Raw genomic sequence first — 16,847 nt, 5'->3', positions numbered from 1 at the left:
TGGTGGTCATAAAGATCTGTCTGAGAAAATCAGAGACCTGTACATAGGATAAAAACAAGTAAGGACAGGCCTGCCCCACCCCCCAGACTGTGGTAGGAGTGGGTAAGTTACTTAGTCCCTTTGTGCTTCATTTTCCTCACTTTAAAAAGGCAGTAATAATACCTTTCTCATAGAGTTAACGTGAGGCTTAAATGAGATCACACATGTAAAGTGCACCAAGTACCTAATAAAATATCAAGTTTTAGCTCCTGACATTGTTGTGGCAGTGGTCAGAAAGGGGTAAGAGGAGGAGGTGTAGCAGATGTCTCAAAGATGCAGATATTAACAGCTCTTGGTAAAGAGAGAGAGGTCGTTAAAGCAGGGAGATCTTCCAAATGGCACTTGCGCTATTTTCAAAGGGGCATGAAGAGTATAGTCAAACACTCCTTGTCCTTTGTCTTGGTAGGAGCTACAAGAGCCAGAGCTCGTGGAAGGAGGTGGAGTCTCTGTGTGAGATGGGAGTGTGTGTGGCAGGGACTGAGGCGACAGAGAAATAGGTGACTTTGAGGAATGGGGGCTGGATTTAGAAGTAAGAAAACCACTAGGCTTGCTGCCACATGCTTGTAACACGACTCTTTTATTTTCCCTGTTAAGGAACTGATTTAAATTCTGCTCAGAAATCGGTAAGATTCCATTTGGCCATGTGACATACCCTGCCTGACATGCAACAATATTTAAATCTTATTAAATACTGTAAATTAACTTATATTGACTGACTTCTATCAGAAACCAGAGTCTGGATTAAAGAGCTGATGTCAAGAGTCTCACAGTGGAGTTAGAAGACTGGGTTAACTCCTGGCACTAGCACTTACAAAGATAACGTGGTAAGTCATTTCACCTCTGAAATGGTTTCATCTGTGAAATGGGAAACCACTTACCTAACAAGTTGTTGTCGACATAAAGGTTATTCATAGCACCTGGAACATAGAGATGCATTTTTCTATATTTTGTGTTAATGGAAAAAGGTTTTAAAATTATGGTAATACATTTACACTTACAGCGTTACCAAATATGCCTGAATACGCATTGACATTCTATTACATTAATGGACTTTAATATTCTCAACTAATATCAATGCTTTTAGTAATGACAGTTAATTCGCTGATATTATTTTCCTCCCCTCACTGCACCTCTCACCACACCACACATTCAGATGCTCTAAAATGTTATTTCTTGAGCACTTTTTACTGACACCCAATCCTTGGCTTGCCGGACACTAAAGGACAATTGGATTGACTCTAGAAAGTGTTTCTACTAACAGTGCCTTTTCGAGGCTTGCCCAACGTCTGGCTAGTGTTGCAGTGTCAGGAGTTTACTTCAATTAAAGCACTAGTGGCAACACGGCATTCCTTACACAAGAAAAGAGCGCAACACTCACATATGATAGTTCAACTTGTCTTTGGGGTTGATTCTGCTGCTCGAGTTCAGTTCCCGCGAGAGGAAGCGTATTCCGCCTCATATTAAACAGAAGAGCCTCAATTCATTATTGGGGCTGCAGGAGGGCGACTCCAGCAACTGATCAGCTAGGGACTTGACACAGAGCGGGTCCTGCGTTCGTGAGGCAAGTGCGGCACCTCAGCAACCCGCCAGCCCTGGAAGTTTGTGAGTCTCCACTTGTAAGACTGGTAGTCATCTTGACCTCCCGGACAGGTGGGGAAAGTTAGCCCTGGGCCAGAGGCGGGACGTAAAAGCGAAGGCTCAGAACTTTCCCGAGCAAAACACGCCGTCACGTTTTCCTGTTTTCAGCGCAGCTCGAGACCCGGAGAGTTTAAGGGTGGCGAGAGCAGGTGGCAGGACTCCGCCCACCACCGCTCTTCTCCTCCCTCTGCTTGCTGCTCCATTCCCTCGGTGAGGTCCCGCCTCTGAGGCGCGCGCGAAGAGTTGTCGCGCCGTGTGTTCTGGGAATTGTAGTCCTAACGCTGGGAGCCGCCTCGAGAGAGGCGACTGCGGCCTACACACCCCATGGTGCCGCGCGGCGCTGGCCGCTCCCGGATGTGTGCCTGGCGCCGGAAGAGAAGGCGGCCCCTCTCTCTCGGCCCGGCCATCTTGTGGGAAGAGCTGAAGCAGGCGCTCTTGGCTCGGCGCGGCCCGCTGCAATCCGTTGAGGAACGCGCCGCCGAGCCACCATCATGCCTGGGCACTTACAGGAGGGCTTCGGCTGCGTGGTCACTAACCGATTCGACCAGTTATTTGACGACGAATCGGACCCCTTCGAGGTGTTGAAGGCAGCAGAGAACAAGAAAAAAGAAGCCGGCGGGGGCGGCGTTGGGGGCCCTGGGGCCAAGAGCGCAGCTCAGGCCGCAGCCCAGACAAACTCCAACGCGGCGGGCAAACAGCTGCGTAAAGAGTCCCAGAAAGACCGCAAGAACCCGCTGCCCCCCAACGTCGGCGTGGTTGACAAGAAGGAGGAGACGCAGCCGCCCGTGGCGCTTAAGAAAGAAGGTAAAGCTGTGGTGGAAGGTGGGGGAGACCCGGGATGGAGGGAAGGAGCGAGGGGACTGGCGGCTACCACTGGCTTCTGGGGCTCCGAGGGTCCGCGGGAGACTTGGCCGCCGATTTCTTCGCGTTTCCCCCGCTTGACAAAAGCCAGGTCCTGCGAAGGTGCCGGGAGCGTGGTAGCCCCAAGTTCAAACCGCCACCTGCAAGGATCCTGGAGCCACCTCTTCCCGCCTCAGGTTCTGAGCGGAGGAGCGTGGTCGGGATCCTGGGAGGCTGTTGTCTTCCCGCCGGATTCCTTGGCGGGTGAGCGCATGGGCCGAGGTTCGGGAAAGGGAGCTCCTTCTCGGAGCGTTTGTTGTTAACGGATGGCGGTGCCTCCGCGGCTTCTTCCTGCTCAGAGCTTTCTTTCAGCCCGCTGCTCTGAGGTGCGGTTGTGTCTTTTAGGTTCCTGCCCTGCCGTCTTGTCCCAGTGTGGCGTGGGGTACCTCCGAGAAAAGGTGGGGGTCGGAGTTTCCACCTACGCCCCCCCTACGTTCGAGCCTATCGGATGTTGTGGAGCAAGGTGCTCTTTTAGGTGCCCCCTGTGCTTTATCGTTACCCTCTCGCCCGCACAACTATTGCAAACTTAATAACTTGCTGGAGTGCGTCAGGCTGTTGGGAGGGAGAGAAATTTGGCCACCCTGGATTGAGCAGAAGCGGGAATTCTGAATGAAGATTGGTGATGGCAGGAAATCCTGAAGCTCGTCCTCGGGTCACGATCTTTTTCCCCGGCCGGACCCCCCGCACGCAGTGTTTCATGTGGCGTGGCCTGGCCTGGGCCTCGTGGTGCAAAGAGTGCCGAGGCTGTCACAGCGTTAGCCGCTGCAGAGCCCTTTGGAGTGCAGCTTTTTCTCCCCATGTGCGTGAAGCATGGTCAGGATTTCATTGGCGGGCAGTAGTTGCTTCCAGGTCACTGTAAACTTCGCAGGATTGTCTTGAACTTGGTTTTTGCACTCTCACTCGTTACTGGTTTGTGTTTTGTGATGGATGAAAAAGCAAAACAGTGGAGGATTAGAAAAAGTGTACACGATACGTAGTAAGTAGGTGTAGGACTTAAGCTTTGAAGCTTAAAGGTTTCCTTTATGTGTTGAAAATTGAAATTTTGCCACGTGCTTCTGAAAGGAGTTCTCATTAGCTTTAGTCGAATTTGATAACAACTAATTTAAATTTAAAAAATCAAAACAATTGTGTTAGGTTTTGGTTTAGAATTTTTAGAAAATACAGAGAGAGCCTTGTGAGGCTTGGGGTGAAGAACCTAGGTGGTAAATAAAACAGTTGTATTAAAATTACAGGTTGGGGAGGGAAGCACAAGTTGGAGTATTAGAAAGCATGTATATATATATACATCGTTTAGGCTAAATACTCATTCAGCTAAGTTTTATAGCAATCTGTAGCACAATGTAATAAATCTAATTTCTATGTTAAGGAATACTGGCTTGTGTATTTATTTAAACTGCGCAAGTTTACCTCCTTCATCACACTAATCCAAAGAAGGTACATGAAAAAATGGGGTCTGAAGTGTGTTCACCCCTTTTGAATGTTCGAAACATAAAGCATGGTTTAAACCCGTCATATGTTTGATCATAAAGCCCATTTTTGAAATAAGCTTTTACCGGGAACCTAGTATTTTAAATTACAAAGTTAAAAATTTATTTCATAAATTTATGACCAGGACCGAGTTCAACATTCAGTAGTCTTTCCTTGGGAAAACTTCCATTATTAGCTATCAACATTTTCCTTAGGTCAGCATTTCAGAGCACACTTAACGTTAAATTGCATAAAACACAAGCTTATAAAAATATTGAATGAAAAAAAATCGTTTTGAGGCCTTACTACTTAGCAGTCAATTCTGGGCATTGGGGAAGGATAGACCTGTAAACAAAGTCCCTGCCTCTTGTAGTGGGATGGATTGTTAACCTGATCATGTGTTCCTTGCCTTTGAATAGAGGTCCTGACACAATCCTAGACGTGCCTTAGATGTGTGTTTGATGTTTATATTCTTTGAATTTTGTAGTTTGTCTTTTGCCGGTTTGGGGAACTTGAGAATTGACACCATCTACTCGTTTGTTTTTTTAATGTTAGAAGCCTGGAATCTAGTGAAAATCAAGAGACGCTTGCATTTTTAAATGTCAGTCATTGGGTGGATTTATTTGTAAGTGTTGTAGATTCTGTAAGCCCGATACTGGATATTGGGGTGGGGAAGCGAGCCATTGTTCAGTTGGGTGTGTGGCTTGGATATTATAAGGACTGGTTCCATAGCTCCACCCTAATACACTACCTCTGATGAAATTTATTTAAAATGCCTTGGTGTAAGATCTAAGATTTCTGGTCTATTCTGAGAGTATATGGAATGGACCTTAAAATTTCACTGAAGAGTTTGACAGTTACCGTTTGACTTTGGCTACAAGCAGCTGAACAATTGGGGGCATCCTGGAGGTGTTACACTTTCTTAGAAAGAACCAGAGTGAACCAACTTAATTTCTTGTGAAACCGATTCCTCAGGTGCTTTTTGACTTTGTCAGAAATTGTGGTTTGGGAATTAGAACATACCTAAAATATTAGTCATGAATTTAACCATCAATCTATTTATTATCTTTAAGGCTACCAGTAATGTATGTTGGTTGCCTTTTTGGTCTCTGACACTAACAAGAAAAAAGTAATGAATGAAGGGGGAAATCAGTAAATGCTTCAGTCATCACTTAGTGTCACAAGTTTCTATTTCTGTGTCTTGCTTAAAAAGGGTCCTTTTGTGTATGTGATTTTTAAAGATTCTTTGGAAAGGAAGATACTTGAAAGGGCAAACCAAAAAAATCTCCATAATAATAAAATAAGTGGACTATTTCCTGTTGGTTGCATAACAGTATGTTTTAAAAGTTAGGTGTGGTATGTATGTATATGTATACATATATATGTATGTAGACTGCAACAGGAGAGGAAGATGGTACTTTTTTCCTGTTAAATAGCTATTTTCAACTATAGAGAAAAAAATTTTAAATTTTTTATTGAAGTATAGTTGATTCACAATGTTGTATCAATTTCTGCTGTACAGTGAAATGATTCGTCGATTATACATATATACATTCTTTTTTCTAATGTATTCTTTTCCATTATGGTTTATCACAGGATATTGCATATATCAATAGTTCCCCGTGTTCTACAGTAAGACCTTGTTATCCATCAGAGTTATAATCTTAAATGCCATTTGTTTTCCTTTCAGTTTTGTAATTTCATAGAATCATCAGTCTTTTTACTCTGTTCTTTTTTTCCCCCTCCAGATTATGTAAAATAAAATAATGTCTTCACTGTGGTTTTTTTGAGGGTCTTTACCTGGTGATTGTGTTGGTTTGCTTGGTTATTATTTATGAATGGCTAATGGTGTTATCTTTGGTATCTTTAAAACCAAAATGTATCATTTGCTTAAAATTTCTTTAAATTTAGAATTTTAAATTAAGAGACTGGCATCTTGAAAATTGAGAGAAATAATGGCTACCCAAATGACTTCCAGGTCAGTTATAGAGAATGCTTTAGGGGAAAAAATGATTTGGCAAACTGAATGGAAGTTTGAAACAAGTTTATTTAAATAGGAATTTTTCTGAAGTACTTTGTTACACTTTAGAGATGCCCAGTGTTAGCCTTTTTTTCAGTGGAAAGTGCTAGTTAGTGGACTTAAAGAGTAAATTTTTTTTTCTTTTAACAGCCTAGGCCTAATTTTTTGTGTTGCAAAAAATAATTTGCTTTCGTGGGGTTTTTTAAATCATTTTAGGAATAAGACGCGTTGGAAGAAGACCTGATCAACAACTTCAGGGTGAAGGGAAGATAATTGATAGGAGACCAGAAAGGCGACCACCTCGTGAAAGACGATTTGAAAAGCCACTTGAAGAAAAGGGTGAAGGAGGAGAATTTTCAGTTGATAGGCAAGATGGTTTCTTAATCTCTTCATGTTTTGTCAGTTTATAGAGTCACATCTTAACACAGATAAATTGAGCATAATTGCGAGGAAGCAGTGTGGCTAGTTAATTTTATCAGTTTTTCTAGCGAAATGTCTAAGTGTGTGTGTTATTCTTAGGACATTTTGGTAACGGTTTTTAGTATTCAAACTTAGATTTCTTGTAATGAAACACTTCAGTTATGAAGGTTACATGTGTTTATTTTAATTTTTATGTATATTGGTGAATAGCAGTTTTACTAGATTATAATGTGAAATGAGTAACAATGAAGAAGTATATGCATTAGTAGTAAAGTTTTAGAGAATGTCAGAGTAATTTTCTTACGTTGGGGAGTTTCCTAGTTTTGATTTCCTTTGGGATATGAGCCAGTAAATATGTTCCTGCATCTTTGAGCCTTTGAATTTCCCTTCTTCCTTTTACCAGAAACCTTAAAGTATATATTTTTTTATTTGTTACAGACCGATTATTGACCGGCCTATCCGAGGCCGTGGTGGTCTTGGAAGAGGTCGAGGAGGTCGTGGACGAGGAATGGGCCGGGGAGATGGCTTTGATTCTCGTGGCAAACGTGAATTTGATAGGCATAGTGGAAGCGATAGATCGTAAGTCTTACATTGGTTTTTATTATACTTTTATATTTGAAGCTACTTCTTTAATAAAACAAAATTTGAATTTCTAGAACTAAAGAGTATTATGTTAACTCAGTTTTGTTAGTTCTTTTTCACATTACAGTGGCCTGAAGCATGAGGACAAGCGTGGAGGTAGCGGATCTCACAACTGGGGAACTGTCAAAGATGAATTAACGTTGGTATTCTGGTTTTTTAAAATAAATACTTCTAATAAAATTGATTTTATACCTTACTAGAGGTTTGCCCATTAAATTTTTACTTGTCCCTGGGACAAGGATGGATGCTCTATATCTCAGAGCTACTTCCTTACAAGATAATGAATGCTTTTTTGGATATGTTTGGATTATAATGTGTCAAATGACCAGTTTTTCTACGTTTCAAAAATATGTGGTATTTTTCTTTTCATATGGATATATAGCTTTTATTGAAATCCTATTTTGAGGTTATTTGGATATTATGTTATTGTATGTTTCTTATTTAATAGTTCTTATTCTAGCTATTGACCCCTTTGGTGATGACAGAAATTTGAAAAGCCAGTAAGGCTTTATTTTAGAACTAACTGCTGTCATACTACTTTTTGAGTAAAGTACTTGAGCTATAACTTGGATCAGTATACATTTTTAAATTATTTTCTCTTAGTGGTCTGCTGGGGAGTAAATTTAGTAGGAAAAGACATTGGGAACGTGAGAATTTTAAAATATTTATGTGAAGACTTTCAGCTACATGTAAATGGACCTAGATGCCTTTTTTTTCTTTCTTTCCTTAGAGAGTCTCCCAAATACATTCAGAAACCAATATCTTATAATTGCAGTGACTTGGAGCAATCAAATGTGACTGAGGAAACACCTGAAGGTGAAGAACATCCAGTTGCGGACACTGAAAATAAGTAAGTGATTTGTGTGTATGGTAGCGGTAATAATGCTCGAGCATTGAAATGTTTGGGGTTTAACAAGAAAACAACCTGTAGGCTTAATGCTGTTATTTATTTGCTTTTTAAAAGGAGAGACTTTATTGTACTCCATTCCCTCAAATAGTGTTTAGAGGAGTGGTTTACAAATGTATATGTTGGGCTCTAATGGTTTGACAAATAGAAGCGGTTATTTCTATTTGAAGTTACCATTGTCATCTTAAAAAGATACGGAAGATACGTATTTTAGTATATCCTGTTAACCCTAAGCACAAAAATAGCCGTTTTAACCTGAGAAATACTTGGAACTCATAGTTCAAAGTACTTTGGACTCTATGTAACTATACAGATTTTATTCTAATACAGTTTAAAACAAGAAAACATGACCATTTTAAAATTAGTTCCTCCATCTCCTTTAAGTTTTTTTTTTTTCCATCAACATAGAATTTGGAACATAGCATTATTTATTGGCTTGTTTTAAAATGTGTGAGGAGAGCAAGCACCAGAATATGTTGTCAGTTCACTAAAAGACAGTTTTGAAATTGTTCAAGGATGTGGGAGAGTTTTAAAGACTCAAGTTATGCTAGTAGAAATAATTTAATGCCTTCCTCTGGTTTCCATCAATACAAGCAGAGGTTATATGCCAGGCATTTCTTTCAATATGTGGTTTAAAGTCTTGCATTACAGATTATCTAGGTCAGTAATTCTTAATCAGGGCATAATCAAATCATTTAGGGATGCGATGCTTTTCTAAACTTTTCTTTTTCTCCAGAAAGAATTGTTCTTACAGTGAACCACTATTAATGATTGGAAAATCATATTTTGTGGATTTGTTTGAATATTGTGGATTTGTTTGAATAAGGAATAATAATCAATTTACTATTGGAGAGAGTAGATAAAAATACATGGTGTTAAGTGATGTGTAGAACTTGGTAATATAAATTCATTTATACAAAACTATGGAGTCTTAATTTTGTGTGGTAAACAATGAAATTGTGATAGGTGAGATAGATGAATCTTACGTAACATTAAGTACTTTACAAAGCTCAACATAAATGTTCCCTTAATGAAGAGTTCATGTTTAACTCACTTTAAGAGTAGTCTGACAAGATTATAACTGTTTACCAGAAGGAAAGGATGTTATTGATAGGGTATTGGAAACAAATCCTTAGCTCAGTTCCCAGGACTAAAATTGGGGGTATTGGGTCTAAAGACCATGATGACATTAGAACAGCCTCTAGTCTTACTACAGAATAGGGGAGAATCTGAACATAGTATTATGTCTTGCATGTGCAAGTGTAAATTTAAGAAACAGCTTTGGCTGAATTTGATTAGCTTCCTTATGTATAGTTCTAGAGCTTCTGTTTTGTCTCATTTGATCCTTACAACAATCCTTGACGGTAGGTGTCATGGTTTCATGATGTGATAAAGGTATGCCGAGTTCTTTTCTTGGCTGTGGTACAACTTACACAGGACCTTTTTTCAGTCTTTAGTTTCTGATCTGTAAACTGACAGGGTTGGACTTTACAGTCTAGATCCCATCAATTCAGTGTAAGCTTGGTCTGGGAAGTTTTAAGATGGGATTTGTCAAACAGTAAAGAGTAGCACAGACAGGAGATATTTGAGCAAGGCTAACTGAATCACCTGCTATCTTTGGAAAGCAGTGCTCCCAAAGTAGCAAACAACTTGTTTCGTGACAATTGGAAATTGAGATTAAATAGTGGATTCCTAGGCCCATGCTTTGTTTCTGTAAAAAGGGAAAGGGATAATATGTAATAGTTATAGCCTGAGAATTATATTTAGAAATAACTAATTTGGTGTTAAGCATTGAAACCAGTATTTTGTAGAAACTTCTATTATTAGTGAAACTGTAGTCTCCTTTTCATACACGGATTGGTTTGAAAGTTGGAGTATATAAAGTTACGATTTGTAGAAATTAAAGATTTGCCTTAAGTGTTAAATAAAGGATAGGGGAACAGTTCTTTTATATTCTAGAATATGAAACTTGTTGCTCATGGATATCCTAGATGATTACCTTCATATATGTTATAAATTATGTATTGTGGAAAATTATGGAAATTAAAAAATGTGTTTTAGGAGAAGTTAGGTCAACAATTTTAATCACATAGTGTAAGTTTTAAAAACAGTAGTATGGTTTTAAAAAATGTGTTCTAGGTTTGATATAGCCAATTCAAGATTGTGTTACTGATAGATGATCATTTAAGAGTTTATGAAGATGAATTGTATGTTCCTTAGTTATCCACGCTTTCACTAATTCAACAAACATTGGATTCCTGGTCTCTGCCAAGTCAGATGTTAGCCACTGGGTTACAAAGAAAACTGTGATTCTCCTGTCCTTGGGTAATCTAGAAGATTACCAACCAGCCAAGGTTAACTTCCTTACTTATAATTGTAAGTTACATGATTTTATAAGCCCCCTTACCACATGTAAGACTTAAAACATTTTCACACAGGGAGAATGAAGTTGAAGAAGTAAAGGAAGAAGGCCCAAAAGAAATGACTTTGGATGAGTGGAAGGCTATTCAAAATAAGGACCGGGCAAAAGTAGAATTTAATATCCGAAAACCAAATGAAGGTGCAGATGGGCAGTGGAAGAAGGGATTTGTTCTTCATAAGTCAAAGAGTGAAGAGGTAAAATGAAGTTTTGTGGTGTTGGAAAATGTTCAGATGTCTTGAATTGCATTTACAATTTTTGTGTTAAAATTTCACGTGGGTAATCTGTTTATAAAAAAGAAAAGTTTTACATAGGATTATTTGAGGCAGATAAATTGCCCCAAGAGGAAAATAAACTGCATTATCATATAGTCTAAGAAATTATTCTTTCAAATTTGTGTAATGTTTTAAAAAATCTCACCTAACTGGGAGTCATTAAGACTTGTATTAAGTTAGGCAGTTGGCATTTTTATTTGGGAAATTGTGTATGCCATATATAATATCCAGGAATCTTTAGTAAAATGGTATTATTATTCTTTACTGAGGAGTGATGTAAAGACCAGAAAATCAATTTATGAGTTTCCTTTCCTTAGGAAACTAATGAAAATATTTGAGAAAAACGTGTGTGACTTTTGATTTGGTAGCTTCTATTTAAGCCTTGGGGCACATTCTTAGAGGAAAATCCCACTGCTGTATCCTTTTAGGGTTTGTGTAAGTATGAGATTTTAGTCACAAAGTTAAATGGAAATGTTATGAAGGCAACCTGTAATAAAAAGATTCAATAAAATCCACATTTTAATTTTCTAAACAAAAAAATAGCTCTGAAACAAACTTGGAAATATTTTTAAATAAAATAGAGGTTTGGAGATGATTTTTTAAACATTGACTTCATGAAGGTAGTATAAATGAGGATATTAAGTGTCAATTCCTGTAGGGAAGAAAAAACATCTTCCTTCATTAGAATGCTTTTGGGTTTTTTTTTTGTAGTTCTTGCAGACAAAGTTGTTTTGTTTATCTGTGCAAAACAAAGAGAATTCTTTATTTAAAGAACCATGAAAGTTCACTTTGGGGAGATAGTTCATTTGAACTAATAAATTGTTTAGGTTAATGTCAAAGAGATTTACCTTGGCACCTTGGAGACAATTATTCATGACCTTTTTGGGGTCCCGATGGAACTTTTCTCCAGAATAGGACACATAGATATAAAATGTTCTGATATATTGTATCATTATTATCATTAATACCCTGAAGCCTCTTCATGCATTTTTTAGACATCAGGTTAGGTGTCCCAGCTTTAAGTATTATTTTACATTGAGCTTTTAAGAAAGAACTATTACACAAGGTGATGTATATAATTAGAAAGTTTAGAAAATTATAAAATGTGAAATTGGTGATGAATAACCTTGAAATCAGGACATTTTCATTATCAAGCCACTTTTGTATGTTTGGACCCTTATAGTTATGCTGCCTTTGTGATGTATGTACATGAAATCCAGCCTTACTGGCATATATGGCCTCATCATTTGAATACAGATTGACCCCAACTTAGAACTTTTTGGTTTTTTGATTTTAAAATGGTGTGAAAACAATACACATACAGTAGAAACCATAGTTCAAATTTTGAATTTTGATCTCCCAGGCTGAATATGCAGTACTCGCTACTCTTTTGTGATGCTGGGCAGTGGCAGCGAGCTGCAGTTCCCAGTCAGCCTCCTGATCATGAGGGTAAACAACTGATACACTTAAAACCATTCTGTTTTTCACTTTCAATACTGCATTTAATAAATTATGTGAGATATTTAACAATTTATTATAAAATAGGCTTTGTGGTTTTGTGTTAGATGATTTTGCTCAACTATAGGCTAATGTAAATGTCCTGAGCACACTTAAGGTAGGCTAGGCCAAGCTGTGATGTTTGGTAAGTTAGGTGTATTAAATGTATTTTGGACTTAAAGTATTCAGGCTTTATCAGGATGCAACACCATTGTAATTTGAGGAAGATCGGTATGATAGGTCTTCAAGTTTGTTGTATACAATGCTTTTAAGTACTCTTTCTCTTTTACTTATCTTCATCTTCACAACAAATATGAAGTAGTTAGGGAAAGAAAGAAACTTTGAGAAATGGAGAACTGAATTATTGACAGCTGAGACCAGAGCTCTTATTTCCTCATTGTCATACAGTGCTCTAGAAAAAAAAACTTTGTAAATTTATCCTACTAGTTAACTTGAAGGTTGGGGATGTAACCTGAACATCCAGACTTCCTCTTTATTATTATAGTAAAACCTTCAAGATGTTTTCAGTAGTATATCAACTTAAGTTGTTTTGCTTCTGTGCTCTGGAAATCTATAAATGCTTTTTTTTTTTTTTTTTTTTTTTTTTTTTTTTTTTTTGCTGTACCCGGGCCTCTCACTGTTGTGGCCTCTCCCGTTGCAGAGCACAGGCTCTGGACGTGCAGGCTCAGCGGCCATGGCTCACGGGCCCAGCCGCTCCGCGGCATGTGGGATCTTCCCGGACCAGGGCACGAACCCGTGTCCCCTGCATCGGCAGGCGGACTCTCAACCACTGCGCCACCAGGGAAGCCCTATAAATGCTTTTAATTGATAAATTGATATCATTGCAATAGCTAACGTTTAAAATCAGAGACTTAGTATATATCATCGACTTTAATTTGCTAGTGATTTTGTGGGTTTGCATTTGTGTTTTATGCTCCTTTATAATTAATATTTTAAAAAGAATCTTCTATTGCCTTTAAATTAACCTAAAGGAAGACATAAAGGGATGACATTTAATTTGGGTATTCGACGATTAAAGGAAGGAAAATCTGTGTACAAATACAAAATTTATTTGTACTTAATAGGTAATTATTAACAGTTGTAATATTACAAGCTATTTAGAAAGAGTGAAATATCCCTTCAGAAAAGAGGATTATATGTGTATTTAGAAAAATTAAAACATACTTTAAATTAGTATGAGAAGTTTCTAACTAGAAGATTAAAACCCATTCACCCCAAGCATACAAAAGAGATCAGACATTAAGCAGTGTAAGATTCTCTGGCCTTTTTTTGCAGAGTCCATTATGTAGCTTAGGATCTGGGTTTCACAAATATGATGACTTTATTTTTAAGAAGGTTCCTGTGGTAAATTGAAGGCATGGTTTTATTTGTGCACAGCTTTTCAAGGTTCCTTTCTTATGTAACGTGTTTCACTTGAATTTGTAGTTCTCCAATTTATATGGAAGAACACATAGTTAAATATGAACAGAAATGCATTTTGAGAAGTTTATATATAATTTCTTTCCCAAGTCATAGTTGGAAGAGTATAGAGCAAAAGTTCTCTTTAAAACTTACATATTCAGTAATATCTCTAATAGAGATATATACCATCTATCCAAGTCTTCCTCAGAGGTTCACATTGGAATGCTAATCTGAAGGGCATATTTTAAATGTACTTATTCATACTTCACTGCTAAAGATGATGATTCAATAGGTTTGAGATGGGGCCCAGCCACTTGAATAGTTGTGATTATATCTCTAATCAAGACTTGCTAATATCATCTATAATTTAAAGTTAAGGGAATATGAAATAGAGAAAAGTGAAAGGAATTATTCCTCCTAGATTACTGTAGCTGATCCCAGAGCTTACTTATTATCTGTAGAGGTGTTTCTATATTTTTTCACACAAAGCGCAGGTTAGATTTTTGGTCTTTTTAGGAGAAAACTCATTATTTAGAAGTGTGCAGCATGACTTTCCTATTAATCACCCTATTAATTTAAGTGGCCTTCACTTAAATTTTTAGGCTCATGCTGAAGACTCGGTTATGGATCATCATTTCCGGAAGCCAGCAAATGATATAACGTCTCAGCTGGAGATCAATTTTGGAGACCTTGGCCGCCCAGGACGTGGTGGCAGGGGAGGACGAGGTGGCCGTGGGCGTGGTGGACGTCCAAACCGTGGCATCAGGACTGACAAGGTAATTTTAAGGCTTCTTTTACCCTTTTAAGTAATTCGAGGACCTCTTTCCATAAATCACTGCCCTAGGTCCTTTTGGGGACATAAGTCGAAGAAGAAAAAGGTTGACATGCATGCCTTTAAGAAACTGCATTTTAGGTGATATTTTTTGTTTAAAGCACTTACATGACTGAATAGTGCTGCCAGTAGTTAAGTTTACCACCCTTCATCGAGTACTTACCTGGTGCCAGTTATGGTACTGTGCTAAAAAAACAAAAACAAAAACCCCACCATTTTACAGAAGATGAAATTCAGGTGAAGGGAACCAAGGTAATTCTTGGCCTTTGGTAAGGTCTGCCTGAAATGCCAAATACTTGCTTTGCCTTGACAAATCTTCACTGCTTTTTAGGGCTCAGCTTAATAAAACCTTTGTGTCCTTTGTATAATTTTGTGGCATTGACTGATTGTTTTTTGTTCATGAGAGCTGTTCTGTAAGTTGGGATTCATTTGTGTCCTATTTTCTGTAATCTCCATTGCCTTGCACTAAGTGTGACAAAAAACAAATTCTTCTGAAATATTTTGATAGAAGCCCTAGTAATTGGTAGATTTGAAATGACCTGTCGGATGCCAAAGTCCATGGTTTTAATGACTAGATATTACTAAAGTATTAGAGATAACTTGGGTTAGTTTATCGTCTCTTATGGTCTACCTAGGAAACAACCATAATGTCCTCCTGAATTCTCAACACCTGATATGCAAATTGGGGGACCCATCTGCTTGATTGAGTCTGCCAATGTTTGATTATAGTGGTAACTTAATATCCTAGATTTTATGGTCACCCATAACAATGTAGTGATATTTTGTTTTTATTTCTTTCTCTGTGACATGGGTTCTTTTTAAAGGCATTGTGTATATGGATCTTTTTAATACTCTTGTTTTGTAAAAATTTGTATTTTGACTGTAAATAGCCATGAATGTGCTGCTTAAATAACTGTAATTGGTTTCTTAGCCTGCTTTCACATTGATGCCAATCTTATTTAGCAAGTGGGGAAAATAAAAGGATACTGAACAACAGAGTAAGAATCCACATACATACCTTGTGTGAATCTACTTGTGTGATTTATTAGAAAAATAACCCATGCTGTTACTAGGGAATTTTCTGAGATCTTGATAGAAATTCAGGACAAGGCTCATTGCAAATATTTGTAGTCCTATTCTTTTTTTTTCTTTTAATTGGAGTATAGTTGGTTTACAGTGTTGTGTTAGTTTCTGGTGTACAGCAAAGTGAATCAGTTATACATATATCCACTCATTTGTAGATTCTTTTCCCATATAGGTCATTACAGAGTATTGAGTAGAGTTTCCTGTGCTATACAGTAGGTCCTTATTAGTTAACTATTTTATATATAGTAGTGTATAAATGTCAATCCCTATCTCTCCCCCACTGTAGTCCTATTCTGATCCATAATTTTGCCTTTCAAAAGTAAAAGCTTTGACATATTTTACTCATTGTAATAAAACTAAGTTTTTTTTAGAATTCTGTGTCTAAATGTAGACACTGGAAATATATTAATAAGATTTGAAAATCTTTAATTTTGCTTCTGTTTCTTTTTCAGTCAAGTGCTTCTGCTCCTGATGTGGATGACCCAGAGGCATTCCCAGCTCTGGCTTAACTGGATGCCATAAGACAACCCTGGTTCCTTGTGGACCCTCCTCTTTGAGGCTTGCATGCTTAAGGATCCCAAACGACTAAGAAATTTAAAAAAAAAAAAAAAAAAAAAAGACTGTCATTCATACCATTCACACCTAAAGACTGAATTTTATCTGTTTTGAAAATGAACTTCTCCTGCTACACAGAAGTAACAATATGGTAGTCAGTTTTGTATTTAGGAAATGTATTGGTAGCGGGGATGTTTTCATAATTTTCAGAGATTATGCATTCTTCATGAATACTTTTGTATTGCTGCTTGCAAATATGCATTTCCAAACTTGAAATATAGGTGTGAACAGTGTGTACCAGTTTAAAGCTTTCACTTCATTTGTGTTTTTTAATTAAGGATTTAGATGTTCCCCCTATTACAAACTGGTTTTAAATATTGGACATAATAGCAGTTTTAATACCTGCTTTGCATTTTCACACATGGTCAACTGGGACACGTAAACTTTGATTGTCAAATTTTATGCTGTGTGGAATACTAACTACTTTATGTATTTTAACTTAGTTTTAATATTTTCATTTCTGGGGATAAGGTCTTTTTTCACTTCTCATGATAGCTGTTATATATGCTAAATCTTTATATACAGAAATATCAGTACTTGAACAAATTCAAAGCACATTGGTTTATTAACCCTTGCTCCTGCATGGTTCATTAGGTTCAATTTATAATTGATTCACAATTTCAATTACATTTACTTTTAAAATATGTCACTTTCCTGTTTTAAAAACC

The 16,847-nt window shown here is 37.7% G+C and overlaps 1 protein-coding gene across 4 annotated transcripts; it reads left to right on the top strand.

Moving 5' to 3' along the window:
* The first annotated feature begins 2,054 nt into the window (after positions 1–2,054).
* SERBP1 (SERPINE1 mRNA binding protein 1) lies at positions 2,055–16,426 on the top strand. Of its 4 annotated transcripts, none has more exons than XM_060089937.1 (8): positions 2,055–2,481; positions 6,281–6,431; positions 6,923–7,063; positions 7,194–7,265; positions 7,857–7,976; positions 10,472–10,649; positions 14,249–14,422; positions 16,017–16,426. In XM_060089937.1, the coding sequence occupies exons 1-8, from the start codon at positions 2,169–2,171 to the stop codon at positions 16,071–16,073; spliced, it is 1,206 nt and encodes a 401-aa protein (XP_059945920.1). In that variant the 5' UTR covers positions 2,055–2,168; the 3' UTR covers positions 16,074–16,426. The 4 variants fall into 4 exon arrangements, with proteins under 4 accessions (XP_059945920.1, XP_059945919.1, XP_059945922.1 ...); XM_060089936.1 differs by having other exon boundaries at positions 7,176–7,265; XM_060089939.1 differs by having other exon boundaries at positions 2,056–2,481; positions 7,902–7,976.
* Positions 16,427–16,847: the final 421 nt, after the last annotated feature.

This window comes from Mesoplodon densirostris, chromosome 2 (genome assembly GCF_025265405.1).
Source record: "Mesoplodon densirostris isolate mMesDen1 chromosome 2, mMesDen1 primary haplotype, whole genome shotgun sequence".
Lineage (NCBI taxonomy): Eukaryota > Metazoa > Chordata > Mammalia > Artiodactyla > Ziphiidae > Mesoplodon > Mesoplodon densirostris.
The sequence above is the reverse complement of the archived record's forward strand: the minus strand, read 5'-3'. Positions and strand labels throughout refer to the sequence as shown.

Coding starts and splice junctions, on each gene's coding strand:
- SERBP1 (XM_060089936.1), top strand. CDS start 2,169: ATGCCTGGGCACTTACAGGAGGGCTTCGGCTGCGTGGTCACTAACCGA. Junction 7,266..7,856: donor ACTGTCAAAGATGAATTAAC/GTTGGTATTCTG, acceptor TTCTTTCCTTAG/AGAGTCTCCCAAATACATTC. Junction 14,423..16,016: donor GTGGCATCAGGACTGACAAG/GTAATTTTAAGG, acceptor TTTCTTTTTCAG/TCAAGTGCTTCTGCTCCTGA.